This window comes from Lepidochelys olivacea (assembly GCF_965140295.1).
Source record: "Lepidochelys olivacea isolate rLepOli2 genome assembly, chromosome: 4".
Taxonomy (NCBI): Eukaryota; Metazoa; Chordata; order Testudines; family Cheloniidae; genus Lepidochelys; species Lepidochelys olivacea.
The window spans coordinates 75778073-75798113 of record NC_140414.1 but is presented as its reverse complement, the minus strand read 5'-3'; the positions used below and the strand labels follow the sequence as shown (position 1 = coordinate 75798113).

General features: G+C 39.3%; 1 protein-coding gene across 2 annotated transcripts in view; it reads right to left on the bottom strand.

The window, feature by feature from the left end:
• The window catches only part of PALLD (palladin, cytoskeletal associated protein), a 358590-nt gene that overhangs the window by 177230 nt on the left and 161319 nt on the right, over positions 1-20041 (bottom strand). For both annotated transcript variants that reach the window (XM_084626104.1, XM_084626105.1), the window contains 2 exons: positions 10494-10613; positions 7599-7944 (listed from right to left, as the gene is read on the bottom strand). In XM_084626104.1, coding sequence (XP_084482230.1) covers positions 7599-7944; positions 10494-10613 — 466 coding nt within the window. The remainder of the gene's footprint in view (positions 1-7598; positions 7945-10493; positions 10614-20041) is intronic.

Below are 20041 nucleotides of genomic sequence, written 5' to 3'. Positions count from 1 at the left end.
TGTTTCAAACAATATCATACAAAAGATCTGGGACTGACATCTTTGTAATAGTTAAGAATCATTCAGATATTTGTATCATAAAAATAAGGGCCCTAGTCCCATGTACTAGGTACTGTACAATCATATGACAAAATGGCTTATTAATATATGTTCTGAGGAAAACACTAATTTGAATGAAAATTTTTCACAAATCAATGCTGAAATACTGATGTAAACAAATTTCCCAAAGTCACAAAATCAGTGGGTGTGTCAGAGATTAGAATCACTAGGCCAGTGGTCACCAACCTGTGGGCATGATCCCCCTGGGGGTGGCACAGAGGAATGTTCTGGGTGGCATGGCATGGCTCAGGCCAGCCCCCACGAGGGGCAGGGAGGGAGTACCACCCAGCCTTGCTCTGCCCCCAAGCTGCAGCCCCAGCCTCGGCCCCTGGCTCCCAGCCCAGCAGCGCCTCTGGCCCTGCTCATAGCCACAGTCCCAGCCCCGTGGCCCCACTCGTGGCCCCAGCACTGCTTTGGCTCTAACCCTTGGCCCCCGGCCCCAATCATGGCCCCGCTCCCTGCCCCGGCTCAGGAGGGGAGGGGAGACAAGACAGCAGTAAAAGGGGCCACGATCTAAAAACTTTGAGACCACTTAGTAGGCACTACCATCTCTCTTATCTGACTTCTTGCTCCCTACAGGATAGAATATGACCTGTGTTTAGTAATAGCTTCTGCAATATCCCAGGTGTGATTTTTCCCACAGCAACTAATAGGTGATGTATATTTTATCGCATTAAGCTCCATTCTAAATACACTTGACACCAGACTGATGCAACTGCTATCATCATCGCTCTTTAGGATTACATTTCTTAGACTCAATTACCACAAAAGCAAGCATGTTGTAGCAGCTTTTAAAACAGTTTTCTATACAGAAGACACCTACAGTAACTCTCTTTGGCATGACAACTCTTGCTTTGGACTCAGCTTGGATAAATTAGTATTATACACTTATATGTCTCTTTTCATATGCAAATTATAGAGGAACTGGTCACACCTCCATAGTTAATAAGTTCTGTTTTGAACCTAAAGCAGGGATTCAACCTCATTGTTTTCTACGAAAAATGCAATGCATCTTTCCCAAACTTACAGTGCGTACTCTGAGTACAGGGTAATAATGGTTTGCCTGCAAATTTACAAGTAAATCCTTTATGAATTAAGATTAATTAAAAACCTGGGTGCTTTAAGAAATTTAACGTCTGTGTCATCTTTTCTTTGTCCCAAATGAGCCTAACCAAATAGCGCAGACACTTCAAACTTTCCATATAGTTAAAATTAATTGAAATCTTGTGCACAGGTTATATTTGAAAAAATTAAGTTATTAAATCATTAACAATTGTATCCAATTGCTATGATTATATAGGTTAGCCAGACAGACTCAGGTCAAAAACTTAGGTAACTTTTAAATGGGGCTGTTGTGAGACCAGAGGTAACTACTAATCAACATCATGCAAATTAGCTGTAGAGGAAGGAATTGATTCTATGAAGGAGACTGATCACAGGTAACAAGAGCGCTTATTGACAGAATACTGGGCCCAATTGTCATTGCTCTTCAGAGATTTTGTGAGTGCATACTAGCTTGGATATCAGTGCTCGAAAGACTTCCTGCAGCACTACCTCCTCGGCACCACTGCACACTGAGGCAGTTTTGCTCGGGAAACTGAGGAAGGAACAGAGGGGAGTCCTTACTATCTTGATACATTGGGACTGATCTCTCCGACCTCCCCTTTAACATAGCGCCAGTCTCACTAATACAGATCTTGAAACCCATAAGTCAATTGCAAATTAAGGGCCAGATTCACCAGTACGCTTCAGCTGCTTTGGGCTTCCCTGGTGACGCAAAGCAAGTGTAAACCTAAATCCCCTGGCTTGGTTTACTCTGGCTAGTTTATTGTACTGATGAATCTGTTCTCAAAAGTGAAATAATAAAAAACAACAATTTAAGATCAATACTACATATCATCAAGATGTTAAAAATATTGCAGGGAAGCATACTCTTTGGGTTTCTTATTTAGTGCTAATGTATGACATTTTTAATAAATTTAAACACATTAAGGCCAAAAAACCCCCACAGAAACAAAAACCTGCATTAAGGTGGTGTTGATGTTGAGAGTGTCAGTAACATAAGTATAAAAAAAACACATTACAGGGATTCTGTAATTATCCCAAACCCAAGAGTTACAAACCCAGGGAATTCAGAGTAAAAAGTTACACTTAAAAGAAATCCAAACATATTAAGGTAAGAAATGCATAGTTAAGATACCTTAACTCTGCCCTGTAGTGATGTCATGAAGGAGGAAAAAAAACAATGTGTCTTTTAATGTCAGTGCCTTAATAGTGTTGTTGTAGCCATGTTGGTCCCAGGATATTAGAGACACAAGGTGAATGAGGTAATAGGTTTTATTGGACCAACTTCCAACAAAGAGTTGCTTGTTTCTCCCACCCACAGAAGTTGGTCCAATAAAAATATTACCTCACTCACCTTGTCTCTCTTAAGAGTGCATTTTTTAAATCTTGTTTGGATTTCTTTTGAGCATAACCTTAACTCTGAATTTCCTGAGTTTATAACATTTGGTTTTGGGATAATTACAACATCCTCGTAATGAGTTGGTTATTCTTGCGTTATTGATACATACTATCAACCTCAACTCCATCATAATATTTTTTTTTCCTGGGAATATACACTGGGCTTCAAAGAGCATGAAATTTTTGCTTGTGAATACTATAAATCCAACGGCACTGGAAAATGAAATAATTGTGTTAGCTGTTCATAGAATCATAGACTATCAGGGTTGGAAGGGACCTCAGGAGGTCATCTAGTCCAACCCCCTGCTTAAAGCAGGACCAACCCCCAACTAAATCATCCCAGACAGGGCTTTTGTCAAGCCTGACCTTGATAACCTCTAAGGAAGGAGATTCCACCACCTCCCTAGGTAACCCATTCCAGTGCTTCACCACCCTCCTAGTGAAAAAGTTTTTCCTAATATCCAACCTAAACCTCCCCTACTGCAACTTGAGACCTTTACTCCTTGTTCTGTCATCAGCTACCACTGAGAACAGTCTAGATCCATCCTCTTTGGAACTCCCCTTCAGGTAGTTGAAAGCAGCTATCAAATCCCCCCTCATCCTTCTCTTCTGCCAACTAAACAATCCCAGTTCCCTCAACCTCTCATTGTAAGTCATGTGCTCCAGCCCGCTAATCATTTTTGTTGCCCTCTGCTGGACTCTTTCCAATTTTTCCACATCCTTCTTGTAGTGTGGGGCCCAAAACTGGACACAGTACTCCAGATGAGGCCTCACCAATGTTGAGTAACAGTTTTATAGAATGAATTTACTATAGTACCACAAGCCCAGGATATAAGACAGGGTGAGATCAGCTCATCTGGACTGGAGAAATGGGACATGAATGTAAGGGGGGAAAAACTATAATTCTGGGAAATTATTTTTCCTTACTGCTCTCTACTAATCTCCTGTATTTTTTGTATTTTTCTGTGGTGGTTAGTTCCTCTCCAATGGCACTGATGTTGAATGCTGTTAAGAAAAATGCACAGTCTGTCTAAAGCAGTCATTTGGATACAATTATTTCAGATCAGTACAATTAAACCATACTTTTCAGTGTGAGGTTACTGATTAGACACAGGTTTTTGGTAATCTGGATGTTATTTATGGTCTACCTCTATTTAATTGAGGTGAAGAGGGATGGGTGCATAAATGCACAGGAGAGCCTAGTATCTCAGAAAATATGAATATTTAGTGAGCAGGGCAAGGGCCAAGAGGGTCAGCCAAATTCCTTTGGGCTGTGTCACAGCTCCTAGAGACCAGCTGTAGCCCTCTTTGTATGGGGGCTACAATTGATCAATCCCAGTATCTTTAATTAGAGCAGCAATTGTCCAGGAGGTGGCCAAGTACTACTTGTAAAAGATGGTACCAGCTGGAAATAGGCCTCTTCCTGCAATGCTCCCCTTCCCCGGCCATGAAAATATCACCTCTCTCCCCCTTTCTTTTGGGTTATTGCATGCTGGTTTCTATTGCCTCATTCCTCTCTGTTTGTGTGTGGTTGCACGTTGTACATCACGTTACTGTAGCGTGTCATCTGTCTGCGTGGGTACCTTCTCACTCCCACTCTGACTCTTGTATGCTGGGTAAAGGTGCTGGAGGGATGTAAAGCACTCTAAAAGCCCTGAATCTCACTGATGGAGAATTCTTCCTGTGCAGAAAGCAATGCAGCCAGCTGCAGGCTGTTTCTGGTGGACACTCTTGCAAACCCTGGTGTAGGAGCTCGGGTGGTAGGGGCATGAAGTCTGGAGCTGCAGAATATAGTGCTGCAGAGATTCTGGGGTGCACTGCCACCATAGGCAGCTCCCCAATGCTGTATACGTTATGCTGGGAACCACTCTGGTCCCCAGAGCAGATCAGAATCAGTAGGGTGTAAAGGTGGCTTACAACCACTTTAGCCCCTTCTCTCCCCCTACGTTGCAAGATCTGTGCTCCTTTCTTTGTACAGACCAGCATCTCACCCCAGGATTTAAAAACAACTACACACATTCACATTGCACAAGCACATTTGGACTTCAAAGCAATTGTGCAGGTTTCCTCTTTCATGGGTACAGTCTATTTGCTCAGTATGCATGGGTGTCATGGTTCTGACTTGATGTTTGTTTCACAGGGTCACAACTTTAGGCACCTGGCAGTGGCAGAAGAAGTTAGTTCCCCTCAGCAGGGATAGAAATATTGGAGGATGGCACAAATCCAAAGTTAAGGGTAATACTTTTTCCTCCACAAATTAGACATTAACCTACCTCTTATGGAAAAGAGAGCTGGATTCAGAAGGAGACCTAACCCCTGATGGCTAGGCATGGTGGTTTCTTCTTGCAGTAGCCTGCTCTGGACTGTAGGCATTGAAATAACAAGGGCATGATAGGGTTTTGTGTTTTAAACAGGATGTTTAAGCCTAGGACACTTTAGCATGCTCTGGGTTTGTACATGAGAAGGTGTGAGGGAGCAGCTCAAGTCTGCTCTTACTTTTTCACATTTCATTTCAGCTAGGACAGATTGCCTCTAATGTTTGTCTCTGTCCTCAATGGACACTGCCACTCACAAAGGAAAGGAAACTAGAACAATGCAAACTATACTGTAAACATAAGAGGAGATGTATGCTGAGAACGTATTTCACAAGATGAAGGCTTTATTTCACTTTACATTTATTTTTATTATTACAAAAATTTTAGATTTAACAAAAGTTTTCCTTATAATTACTTTAAATTCCTGGATTTTGTATTGATACCATAATTTGAATATTCAGTTAGAGTCTGCAGCTAGAACATGTCATCTCCTGAATTTCAGTATAGTCTTTCCCTCCTCTAAATACACACACACAAACACACCCACACTAATTAGTGTGTAACTGTAAAAACAAAAAAGCAAGTTCTTCTGCACCTGAACTGGGTGCTGAAATGCTGGCTCAAAAAAGAATCATGTCGTCAGTCTAAAAACTTGTGCCTAAGCCACTCATCCTTCCTTTAATGACCACAAAACTGGTTTGTCTGCTTTTCACAGACACGCAGAAAATAATTAGGAAGATTATGTTTTTAATATACCAGCAATATTTCTGACCATGAACTACATACTGAAGGATTTTAAACTTCATTAAGGTAAGAACAGCTGTTGTAGCCTGCTAATCACTAGTGCTTAAGCTTTTCTTTCTGCAGTCACCTGAATACAGTTAACACACATTATTTTGGACAAGCCACTACAAATAATGTCATCAATATTTCATTGCAGCAGTAAGTCTCTTCTGCATTCATGAACCATTGAACCCCCCATTATTGCTACTTCTGTATCATCTTTATAGTTAAATATAAATTTATTGTTTTTATAGACTGTCAAGCACAAGCAGAAACCAAATATCACTCACATGATTCTACTTATGGTTTTTAATGTGTTACTTCTCCTCACTAGTACCTTGTTACAGGCCATTGATCAGAATGGTTCTTTTGGTTTTGGCCAGCTGTAAATTCACAAGTCGCCATACCCATTGTAGAAAAAAAAAAACGATGAAACACAGCACCTGGTAGACACAAGGCTTTGCATGGCTGATGAAAACAGTCACAAAATTGGAAAAAATTTGGACTTTAGAACAAGCCCTGCAGTACTTACCCTGGAAAACTCTCACTGATTTCTACTGAAGTCAATACATTTTTTCCCTGAGTTAGGGGTGAAGGATTTGGTCCTTTGTCAGCTAAGGAATCTAACATTCAATTATAAAATCTGGAAATATGTTTAATATGAAAACAGTTAAAAAATAAAGTGACTAGCTTTTTGGATAATGAATCAATATGTACAGTCTTTTGGGAGAATGAGAAATGATCCTCCTCTCTTTTCCTTTCTTTAGCCCCATTTAAAAAAAATTAACTCAAGAAATAAAAGCCCCTCTCTCTTTTAGAAATGTACCACTCTGTACTGTTTCTAATATTTTCAATCAGACCTTTAGGGTACAGCAATTCCTGGCAGTACTGATCCAGGACACAAACAACATAAAAGTCCATCTTCCATGCTTGAAAAGTCTTTGAAGGAGATGGAAGGCAGAATTTTTGTGTAATCTTAAGCCTTATCTACACTAGAAAAATTCTGATAGCATAGCCATACCAGTATATATACTGACAAACCTACGAGTGTAGAAGCAGCATATACTGGCATAAAAGTGCTTTTCCTTATGTCTCTCATAGAATCAGTGTTAACCATACTGTCAAAAGCTCTTTTATGCTTGTATACATATCTCTATACTAGGGCTTATACGGACATAGCAACATCAGTTAAGACAAACAAAAAAAATCATACCCCTAACTGATAAGGCTATGCAATTATAATTCTGAAGTGTAGACAAGACTGTACATAGAACAAAAGCCAAACTAATGTTTGACATGCACTATAAATTGTAATGTGATTGACATCAGGTCATAAATGCAAGGATTTTATCAATTGTAGTTTTTTTACACTCATCTTTCCCATCTTGTGCAGTTTCTATTATATTATAATGACTCTGCACCATTGATATAGGATGTCAATAGAAACAGCTTGTTCCTGTTTTATTATCATATGATAATAAGAGAAATAACAAACAAAAAACTGCATATATGGAGATCTAGCAATTGCACAAAATGAAGAACTTTCAGCATAAAAATGGTTAGTCAAATGACATTCAGTTATTGGAGAAGTGGTGATATGCAAGATTCCCAGACCAGTACATTTATGTACAAGTGGTTAAAAAAAAGGCTAGAACACCACCATTAACCTGAATTTCTTTTGTTTTGTGGCTTATCAGAATATACCAAGAATAGCAAAAGTTTTAATGTACTTTCATTTGGTATGATTTTAAAATGAAGTACATGGATCTTCTTGTACTCAGCTGCTTGGGATTTAATACATACCAGTGAGAAAGATACAAGGTACAGTCACAATTCTAGCCATTATTTGTCTAATACACAATGGTTCTAGGGCAGAAGGTTTGCTTTCAATAGCCAGCAATTAGAAAGGAAGAATAAAAACCATGCAGAAATACTCACAGCTTTGGTTTGGCAAGGACTGGTGGTGGTTCCTTTGTGGGTGAAAGCAGGACAGCTGGAGCTGGGGCAGATTTATCACTGCTAGCTTTGCTGTTAATCACTCCATTTGCTTCATGACTGGGATGGATGCCATTGGTTTTCTTCTCAGCAGAGTTGAGCTGTAACTGAACGGCTGCTATGTTGGGTCTATACTCAGTGTTGTTCACCTGTTGGCTCTCTGTATGCTTCTTTGGAGGAAGCTCAAGAGAACTAATCTCTAGAACTGGAGGGGGAGGTGGGAAATGTTGGAAATCATCACTGTTGGATTCTCTTGTTGACAGCTCATGGCTAGAGCTTTCAGAGTTGGCTAAAACAAAAAAGAAGATAATTGCTGTCCAACAAGCCATATTCAAACTACATAACAGATACTTCAACTCATATGCACAGTGTGCTTTTAGTTCATTAAAGGTGAGATCACTTCACTTTTGTTATATATAGTAGCTACATCAGCTGGATATTCTTTCGGAAGCTTTCACAAATATCATGCCAAATTAGATATGCTACTGACTATTCATTTCCTAATTACCCATGATGCAGGTGCAATAGTTGCTAGTTAAGAGTGAACAATTTCCAGTTATTCAAGGACAGCTGCCTGAATGAATTGCCTGCTTTAGAATTTTGTTAGCATTTGCTGCACATATTCAACAACATACATGCAAGTGGTTAGTATACTCCAAAACTTAACTGCCTGCATTTCTGTTTTCAATTTTACATAAAACATAAGGATTTTATTTTCATTTTTTTCAGCATAATTTCATCTATTTTCTTTATGCTTCTGCTGCCCTCTAGCCTCAGAGTTCTGATGTTAAGGAATCTGTTTAGCTTGGTTACATTATTTTTCTAAACCTATCTTGCATAAATAAAAAATTATTATTAAGAAACTAAAACTATAATTTTGGCACACCCAGGGTGTGTTCCATCTGAGGATGGCAACACACTTTGTAACATAGCTTTATCCATCAACTAGGTAGATATTGTCCCCACTTTATGGATGAGACACATTAGCCTCAAAAATATTGTTGACTAGCCCAAGGTCACAGTGGACACCAGTGACAGAGCTGGAAATAGAACTGAGGTTTCCTAGCGTCTCAGTCATTTGACTTAGTTGAAAGAAAAAATTGCCTACATGACCCACTAAGAAGTGTACTTTAACACAGGGGTAATAAATATGGTATGGATTGGATTTATTTCTGTGGGTTGCTGGTTTTAGTACTGAGAATTTGTCAATGGACTTAAGTTTAAGTTTCTTAAAAAAAATTATTTCTTGTATCAAGAGCCTGTGACAGGCACATTCTAATGAACAAAAATCACAGAATCATAGAAATGTTGGGAGGTCATCCAGTTGAGCCCCCCATGCTGAGGCAGAACCAAGTAATCCCTGACAGGTATTTATCTAACCTTTTCTTAAAAACCTCCAGTGATGGGGATCCATCGCCTCCCTGGGAGCCCTATTCCAGAATTTAACTACCCTTATAGTGGGAAAGTTTTCCCTAATATCTAACCTAAAAAAATAACAGCCTTTTGACGGGTTTGACTTCTGGCTTTCACGCATTTCACTCCAGCTATTTATTCTTCAGAGTTCCATTTATTCAATGACATTCCTACCGGATATTTTCTTCATAATTCCATGGTGATGTTACTTTTTCATGTTCGTATGTGGCCTTACTATCATCCCTTTCATTAACACTGTGGCTGCTTAAATAACTTCTTCTTGTTTTTTTGTTATTCCCCGGGTGCTTTTTTAGGCTCAGGGCAGCACATGAAAAGAGTCTTCACGCGCCTGCCTGCATTGCTGCGGGAAGAGGCAGCTTTTTTCAGCTGCAGCCGCTTGATTGTACTTGACCCGCTCTATTAGCAGCTGGATTTCTGGAAAAGATTTATAGGCGTCCATATGTCTTCTTTTTAAATGTCTTTTGAGGATAAATGCAATAACCTGCCCTTATTCTCCATTAAGGACAGCTTTCAGACTCAGAGCATAATCAGCCAGTGCTGGAAGATGTGGGAGACTCACACAAAGATTGAACAGTAGATGCAGCAAGAAGTTGCCTAAACAAAATCTCGGTCTTGCAGCAACTGTTTTCTACAAAGGCAGTAGCCAGATAACTGCACAGATGTCATATACGTTAGATCAGGGGTGGGCAAACTACAGCCCAGGGGCCGCATCTGGCCCTCCAGGCATTTTAATCTGGCACTCGAGCGCCCGCCAAGGAGCGGGGTCTTAGGCTTGCCCCACTCCACTGCTTCAGCTGGGGAGTGGAGTCGGGGGCTTGCCCCACTCCATGCAGCTCCCAGAAGCAGCAGCATGTTCCCCTCCAGCTCCTATGTGTAGGGGCAGCCAGAGGGCTCCACAAGCTGCCCCTGCCCCAAGCACCGCCCCTGCAACTCCCATTGGCCAGGAAACTCAGCCAATGGGAGCTGCAGAGGCAGTACCTGTGGACAGGGCAGCGCGCAGAGCTGTCTGGCCACGCCTCCATGCAGGAACCGGAGGGGAGACATCATGCTGTTTCTGGGAGCTGCATGAGGTAAGCACCACCCGGAGCCTGCCCCCTGACTCCCTCCTGTGCCCCAACCCCCTGCCCCAGCCCTGATATCCCTCCTGCCCTCTGAACCTCTCGGTCTCAGCCCTGAGCACCTCCCTGCATCTCCAACCCTTCATTCCCAGCCCCAACCCCAGCCCAGAGCCCGTACCCACAGCCAGAGCCGTCCCGCACCTGAATTCCCAATTTCGTGAGCATTCATGGCCCGCCATACAATTTCCATACTCAGATTTGGCCCTCAGGCCAAAAAGTTTGCCCACCCTGTGTTAGACTATCTAAGAACTGCAATGTACAGTTCGTCTGCCCTTTTGACACATACCTGAGCAGACGGTAAGTTGTGCACTGCTTGTTACTGACCCATATTCATTTGTTGCTGTGCATGTGAAGGTTCCTGCATCTTCTGCAAAAGTCTCTGCAATTACTAATGTACATATCTCTTCTAGAAATGAATAGAGAGGAACAAACCAATGATCAGCTATGTAAGATGCTGTACATGGAGTTGTGCATTTAAATATCTCAGTGCATTATGAGACAGAAGGCTAAAGGTCACCTGCTAATCACTCAAAGTATATTGCTTTAAAAAATGGTTGCACATCCTAAACAGAGAGCTCAATAAATCTGTTTTCAAAGGGGCCTAAATCTCACCGTTTTTCATTACCATATTTGTGTACACAAAAGCTGACTTTTGTCTACAAATTGCCTTTGCATATGCAAATAATCTAACTATCCAGTTTCCATATGCAAACACAACTTGCACACTTTAATCCAAGTCATATCTAAGCTTTTTTGCTTGCAGATTACAATATGGCCTCTCCCCCTCCCCCCCCCAACACCACCACATCCAAAATCTTGCATTTATAAAAATGTAAGAAACAGCAAAATTCTTTGGCCTAGAACAAACCACTACTAAACAGATACACTTTTAAAAAACCCAATAAGACATTAAACAAATATTGAAGTCTCTCTCATTTGAAAAAAAAGTCAGTTTGGATTGAATATTTAGCTCCTTCTATTGCTCCCTGCTTTTTTTCCATACATGTGTGCCTCTCTGATTACCCTTAACAAGCATACCATAGTTATGATCTGGTTGTACTGAAGTCAACAGGAGTTTTGCCATCAACTTCAATGAGACCAAAATCTGGAGCTGTGCTGCCTAACCTTCAGCAGGGTCCAAGTTGGAAAGCTTGCATCAAAGTCCAAATTTACCTTAAGTTTGGGACTGTTCAAGTCTCAATTTGAGCTTAGCTGCAGGGGTTATTTTACTATGGATAAAGTCTCCTTATTTTCATCACTTTCATTCACTATAATGGTAATATTTTTGATTAATTGGGCTATATTTTCAGTTTCTCCCAGAAAGTCACCCTATTTTATCTCCTACTGTAACTGTACATGATACAGTGAGCTATAAATAAAAGGCTGATACACTATATTGATAATTCTTAGGGCTGTCAAGCAATTAAAAAATTAATCGTGATTAATTACACTGTTAAACAATAATAGAATACCATTTAACTATTTTGGATGTTTTCTACATTTTCAAATATATTTTTTTCAATTACAGCACAGAATACAAAGTGTACGGTGCTCACTTTATATTTATTTTTCATTACAAGTATTTGCACTGTAAAGCCTCCCCACAAAATAGTATTTTTCAATTCACCTAATACAATTACTACAGTGTAATCTCTTTATCATGAAAGTTGAACTTACAAATGTAGAATTATGTGCAAAAACCCAACTGCATTCAAAAATAAAACAATGTAAAATTTTAAGAGCCTGTAAGTCCACTCAGTCCTACTTTTTGTTCATCCAGTCGCTCAGACAAACAAGTTTGTTTACATTTGCATGAGCTAATGCTGCCCACTTCTTGTTTACAATGTCACCTGAAAGTGAAAACAGTTGTTCTCAGGGCATTGTTGTAGCCAGCATCACAAGATATTTATGTGCCACATGCACTAAAGATTCATATGCCCCTTCATGCTTCAACCACCATTCCAGAAGACATGCGTCCATGCTGATGATGGGTTCTGCTTGATAACAGTCCACAACAGCACAGACCGACACATATTCATCTTCATTATCTGAGTCAGATGCCACCAGCAGAAGGTTGATTTTCTTTTTTGGCGGTTCGGGTTCTGTAGTTTCCTCATCGGAGTGTTGCTCTTTTAAGACTTCTGAAAGCATGCTCCACATCTTGTCCCTCTCAGATTTTGGAAGGCACTTCAGATGTTTAAACCATGGGTAGAGTGCTGTAGCTCTCTTTAGAAATCTCACATTGGTGCCTTCTTTGCGTTTTGTGAAATCTGCAGTGAAAGTGTTCTTAAAATGAACAACATGTGCTGGGTCATTATCTGAGACTGCTATAACATGAAATATATGGCAGAATGCACATAAAACAGAACAGGAGACATACAATTGTTCCCCAGGAGTTCAGTCACAAATGTAATTAACGCATCTTTTTTTAACGAGCATAATTAACATGGAAGCATGTCCTCTGGAATGGTGGCCGAAGCAGGAAGGGGCATACGAATGTTTATCATATCTGGCACGTAAATGCCTTGTAATGCCAGCTACAAAAGTGCCATGCAAATGCCTGTTCTCACTTTCTGGTGACATTGTAAATAAGAAGAGGGCAGCATTATCTCCTGTAAATGTAAACAAACATGTTTGTCTTAGCAATTGACTGAACAAGAAGTAGGACTGAGTGGACTTGTAGGCTCTGAAGTTTTACACTGTTTTGTTTTTGAGTGCAGTTATGTAACAATAAAAAAATTGACATTGTAAATTGTACTTTCACAACAGAGAGTGCACTACAAGACTTGTATGAGGCAAATTTACAAATACTATTTCTTTTGTTTATCATTTTTACAGTACAAATATTTGTAATAAAAATAATATACACTTCGATTTCAGTTACAACACAGAATACATTATATATGAAAATGTAGAAAAACATCCAAAATATTTATTAAATTTCGATTGGTATTCTATTGTTTAACAGTGCTATTAAAACTGTGATTAATCATGATTAATTTTTTTAATCGTGATTAATTTTTTTGGAGTTAATTGCTTGAGTTAACTGTGATTAATCAACAGCCCTAATAATTCTACAATAGTTTATGGAAGCAGATTTAAATAATCCTGATCTTGCACAGTTCTAATGGATAGTTTCATTCTAAGGCTGCTCTGGACAATTGGGGCAGGTCTACACTTAAAATATTGTGGGGATGCAGCCGCATAACTGTAGCGCTTCAGTGAAAACACACCTACGCCAATGGGAGAGCTTCTCCTGTCAGTGCAGTTAATCCACCTCCACGAGAGGCAGTAGCTATGGGAACGGGAAAAGCCCTCCAGATCACACAGTGGGGATTAGGTTGGTATAACTGCATCACTCAGGGGTGTGGATTTTTCACACCCCTGAGTGACACAGTTATACCAACATAAGTTTGCCCTGTAGAGCTAGTCTAAAAAGCTTCCTTTCATAACACGCATTTTATAACACCTCCCCATCCCTCCACACTATAGGTCATTGACTATTAAACACATACCACATTTTGAAAAGACCCTGCTTCAAAGGAAACAATTTTGCACTCTAATGTAGAACTCTGCATATTCATCTGATTACCAAATACTACAACTGGCAACCCGCAGAGTTGGAAAAAGCAGCAGACTATTGAATTTCATGTGGGAATCAGTGTATGGAAAAGAGCAGTAAGGCTGGGTCATTTACTAATGCCTTCTCTAAGGTTAAATAATGAAACTTTGGGAGTCATTCTTAAAGTTTCATTGAGGGCAGCAAACCAATGTCTCTATCAAAATTAAATGATTTTTCCTTTTTAAAATTATCATGTATCCAACAAGACTTCCTGTGTTGAGACTGGCTGAAAATGAATTATTAATTAAAAGTTTGGCATAGAATTTATATTTTTTTTCCAGACAGTAGAACACTTTTTTTTGGGAGCACAGAACAGTCAGTCTGTGTTATTGCAGTAAAGGTGTCTGGTAGTACTGTAGCATGCTGGATTTTATCTTACCCAGATGAAGATTAATGACTTATGAAAGGTCTTATCAGATAAGTAATGGGTAACACAAGCTTGGTTTTGAACTTCTGAGGTTAGACTTTTCCGAGTCTTGGTGTGTTTTAGGAAGTGGACAGTCTAAGTAACTTTATGCTATATTGTTAACTACACATGAATCCAGAAGGATGTAACAATCCCTTGAAATGGAATTTGATATGGAAACCATGCTACTTAGTTTCCTGTTAAAGAACAGAAGAATTCCAAGTACTGAGTATTTCGGTTTAACAAATGGAAATGGCAAACACCACATTTATCACTCATGTGTTTCTGGACACAAAGACACTAGCCATCTAGCAGAATTATCTTATTTTTCTAAGTGCTTATATAACAAGACAACAAGATGTCCTTTAAGATATTTTTTCAATTTCTTAAAGTGATTAACAGTGGAAGCCCTGAGAACTTACTTTTCAATAATGGATTGATTTAGTTTACTATGTATTTTACCATGATACATTTTATCTATTTAAGTAAAATATTTGCAAATACTACATTTCATTAATAATAAATCTCATAAAAGGTAAAAGTAATTACTATATTTTACAAACTGGCTATTTCTGGGCTGGGTGATTGGACAGTCAAATAGAATTGTGTATTTTTGAGGTTCCATTATGACAAAACCATGAGAAAACTGACTAAAGCTAGGTCACAGTAGTTTCAAAAACCTCTAAGAGCATCTGTCTAATTAAAATATATTTGAGGGGTAAGCAAACTGCCATTGGTTCAGTGGATTTGTTCCCCAAAACCAAGACTGTTTTTGTCCCACCAGAATTCTTGCAAAAGGATTTATTAGCAAATATTTGTATAAAACACTTGAGTAAAATATAGGTTCATTGTATGTAGGAATTAGGCAAATAATTCCCATAATAGAAGCTGGATAGCTAGTTCTCTGTGTATTTAGTTAAGTTTTAAATACTGATCTTGTGCAATTGGTTTCTTTCCCTGTTGCTGTGTTAACTAAAATCTGGTTATTTGAAGTAAAAAATGTCTGTTCTATTTCCAGCAATCATCAGCTGACAAATAATTTCATCACAGAAATCTGTTCCAGACAGCAGCTCTGAAATGCTGTTCTCAAGGCCTTGAACATATTTAGCACTTGACTAAATGAATACAAAAGCATTCTGTTCGCTGAAACATGTAAAATGCTGAGGCAAGCAAGCACTTGATTATTTTGTCAGTTGGATAACAAGAAGGGTTGTATTTCACACGTTGATCTTTTTCATTTATTGCTTGTGAGTCAGAATCATCATAAGTGAGACCTAAATGTAGCTAAGAAACCTTTCACCCCTGACCTCTATGTCTACAAATAGTATATTTTCTATTAGATCTTTAGGGAACAAAGCTGTACCCATGTCCATGTTGGTATTTCTGTTTTTAGTGTTCTGGTTCTGGAGCATTTTTACTAATTTCTCCCTGGTGTAGTGTTTTTCAGAGATGACCGTTTACTTCCCAGAATGTGTGTGCGCATCACATGAAAGGTGATGCTTTTCTTTGATCTGCAGCTTTGATTTTCAACTTTGATCTTCAGCTTCCTCCATTGTAATGCACATGTAATCCTGGGAAACAAAGAGTTTTTGGCCATGATGCAATGTATAGAGCAACAGCTCTATGCATTTCATAATTCCAAAGCCACAACAGAGTTTGCCATAAAAAAAAAAAAAAGAGCGGGTAAGAACAGTGGTCATTTTCTGCACTGTGAAAAACCTGTCAGCTGTAAACCTGTTTCCTATTTCTATTCTTGGTCCTTTATGCCCTGAGCCACCACAGATTAAGAAAGCAATGTACTCAATGGGTCCCCTCTAGTAAACTGGGAATCTGTCTGGAAGGCAGGGAGGAACAAGTAAGTGTAGAACAGAATTAAATGGAGTGTGACGAGAAACCACAGAGTTCCAGCAAAGACAAAGAGGTGCCTCAAATAAAAAGAATAGATAATATCAGCTCAGTCTTGTGAAAACTCTGAACATTTGGTAACAAAAATAATGAAAACGTTAGTTGACGCCTTCTCTTTTATGTAGGGAATTCTGATCATCATTGCTGCACCTCCCTCCCACCTACACAGCAGTTCCAGAGTGATTTCACCTTGTATTCTCATGAGCTCTAAAATTAGAGATTAAAGCTTTACAGCATCTGAAAGATGCAGTGTCAAGATTTCAGAAGACATGCAGCACTGACTAACTCTGGAGATAGTTCATGAGATAGGAGCCACGAAATATTTGGTCAGAACTTAACTGAGGAGAGGTGTGATGGTTAGCAAAATGGTACAGTTTAAGGGCCTGATATCTTATGAGCACCAGAATGAGAAAATGGCTGTTTGTGAGAAAACTGAGAATATAGATTCTTAGTGGTGTTGGGCTCTTTACCAGATAGGTCAATATATTTTAACCATGCCAAGCACCCTCTGCCAGCCTATCCCTGGAAACAACTTAACTCATGAATATTTTAATCAAGAGAAAATAAGGTTTTTTTTGGTGGCAGCATAGAAAAAAAGTCACCCCTCTAGGAATTAGCCACCAATGCTTTTGAGATGATCAGTTTTTGGGTGAGGAGAAGCTGGTTTGTTGTGAGATTTCTCTCTCCTATTTTGCCACTATCTCAATCTATGCAGAGAGTAACTCCACTATGCCTAATGTGCATAGGGATGGAAGAATCTTAAATTTTTGGATTTCACAAAGAGTTGAGAACATTCTGAAAATAGAGAGCTGTACATTTCTTATACAACTAAATATATATATGTGTGAGAGCCTATATTGCAACATAACTTGTAATTGAGGCTTGACTATTAAAACATGCTAATAGGTTATAAATACTTTACAATAATTGTTATAACACATATTTCCAGTTATAAAGTCCCTAAGAATATAAAGAACTAGTGAGCTGACCTTGGACTGGGAAGCACCAACATGCCAACACAGCCTGAGCGGTATGACAAGGACAGAATACAAAATACTGCAGATACACTGGGGTAGCAGAGGACAGCTGCCACAAGAAAACTGAGGTAGTGTTAGTAGGGAGGTGGATCAGAGTAGCAGGGAAAGCTGGGCTTCTATTCTCTCTAATCCATTTATAGTTTCTCTCTCTTAATCTAGTGATAGCTTTAGTTTATTTTACCTTTACTTTTCATTTCTGAATGTTGAGTTACCCCTCTGAATTTAGATGCTGTTGATCTCATGTTCTCTTTTCTTTTACATAGTGAAGAGCCAGAATCTTAGCTGGTGTAAATTGAGATAGTCTTTCAACTTGGGTGGAACTACTCCAGCTGGGATCTGCCCTATAATGTGTATACTCATTGACTGAGAACTGGTTGTATTTTAACTATCAGGATGAAAAGGCTGAATTTTGTGGCAGGTCTGTTACATTTGCATTACTTTTTCAGTTTCAAACTTAATGCAGCCACATTTGGAAATTTTGTACAGGGCTATTTCCTATCATGCATCCTTGGGTTACTGTAGCAAAACATGAAACCTAGAATGCATGATCCAAGGTAAGTGATGTCTATCTTCTCAGAAATTTTTGGTCAAATTATGCAGCACTGTGCTTTGAAAGAGTTTATGTGCAGCAATTTTCTGGAAATGTATGAAAAATGATTTTATATAGTTTTCTTCTTACATGCCTTTAGACAATTGTCTTCAAGTAATTCAATACAGTTTGTGGCTGCCTCCAGACGGCTGAGTAATGGCCAAAGCATCAACAGCTGGCAAATGACTCTATAGGCTTTTTTTTTTTATCCCCAAGCAGACTGTTCTTTGAAGGATTCAATCAGCATAAAGTCAAAATGTCAAAGAAAGAAGTACAGAGCAGGTAATTTGACAAACTGTGATGTTGGCCCTAAGTAATCTGACTAGTTATTAATTCACAAAACAGTCTGAAGAGATTTGTGATGTAGGCTGATTTCCGTCTAGACAGAGAAAGGAGTGTAAAACACATTTGGCAGATAGAACATAACAGTGACAAGAAAAACCTGTTTCACAGTCTCTCAGCTGTATGAATTTATGGAGGTCTCTGTTCCTATTTCATTAATATCGACCGATAAACATCTAGGGCTCATGAATTTTGCATTGTAAGGCTTTTTGTGACAGTTGGACACTAGCTATATAATACAACATAAGACATGTATAGCATCAAAATATTTCAGTAAATTGGTGAAACTGCATCTACCTCAAACTTTCGAGTACCTGCCCACATACCACCACAGGTTTTCATAGTTTGTCAGCTTCCTCACACTTTACCCAGTTCTTGTGCATGTTCTCACTGTCTGCATTCAGCAGCAGTTGAAATTTGCTTGCTTATGAGCCATTCCTTTCACAGGTATTGGTTTATCTGGTTTCCTAGAATCTGCATTGCAACACAAAGCAACAAGAAGGATCCACTATATTTCTGGAATCAATTCAACTGCTCATTGTAAAAAATGCAGTAAGGTTCCTCAACTCTGAAATTCTGCTCCTCACACAACAGGCAAAGTTAAAGTTCTTCCGGTTTGGACAGATTCTGCTAAATTTGTCTTATTCCCTATACACATATAGTGTTTGATCCTAAACTCCTGAAACCAGTGGAAGCTTTATCATTAACTTCATTGGGTGCAGAATCAGGCCCACCGTGTGGACTATCACTGGGAATAGTAGAAACCAGAAAAAGCTAGTTCAACAATGGTACATGCAGAGAATCTCACATGGACACCAATGAGAGTTCCATGAATATAGCTGGCCAGACACGGAAACGAGAGCATTCTGCACCTTCAGAGTGATGACGTAGTACATTCCAGAGAGCTGGGGAAAAGACCATCTCCTGAATCAGAATCCCTCCTACAATTTTCCCATCTTTGTACAGGTAGTAGTTATAAATACTGATTTACTGTCAGCGTCAGTATTATTTTAATTTTAATTATTACAGTATTAAGTTCATTTCACTGGTACTCTACTTATATTTTAGCTAGTAATAATGCCTAGCTCTTGTACAGCACTTTACAAAGGAAGTGAGTATCATTATCCCCATTTTACAGATAGGGATACCGAGGACCAGGGAAGGGTAGTGACTTTCCCAGGCTCACTCAGCAACTAAAGGCAGAGACAGGAGTTGACCCAGTTCTCTTGAGTCCCAGTCCAGTAGATCACACAGTCTCCAAAATAGAAGACAATTAGCTCATGTCGCACTGTTAATCCTCAATGAGTGGTTAAAATTGCTAAAATATGCAGAGACGATCATATCAATGAGAGTTAATTCTGAAAATAATTTTAACTAGATGTGAAAAAAGCAAAATGCAGATTTCTTGGTGAGCTGTAGACTTCCTAGAAAACTTTGCTTTAAATTTTACTTCCTTCAGAAACCTTGAGACATGCTGATGGGGTGAGGGAATATAAGCTACGTTTAGGAGATACAAAGCAGAGGAGTTGGTAGTAGAGAAAAGGGAAGCTACGTATCGTGTACAGTAACTGGAGTTCTTTGAGATGTGTTATAGTATGCACATTCCACTGATGGTGTGGCATGCACCTCATGTGCTAGAGACTGGAGTCTTTTTGGACAGCAGTACCTGAAGGGGGCATGTGCACTTTTCAGTTCTTGTGCTCTGCTGCGAGGGCATATAAAAGCAAAGGACGGTCACCCCCTTTCAATTCCTTCTCACTGCAGAATCTCTTACGGTAGGACTCTGAAGTAGAATGGATACAAGGGTGGGATGTGCATACAGACAATACATCTTGAAAAACTCCAGTTTCTGTACATGGTAAGTAACTTCCCTTTCTACTTCGAGTGATTGCCCACGTGCACTTTCCACTGATGGTGACTCCCACACAATTAT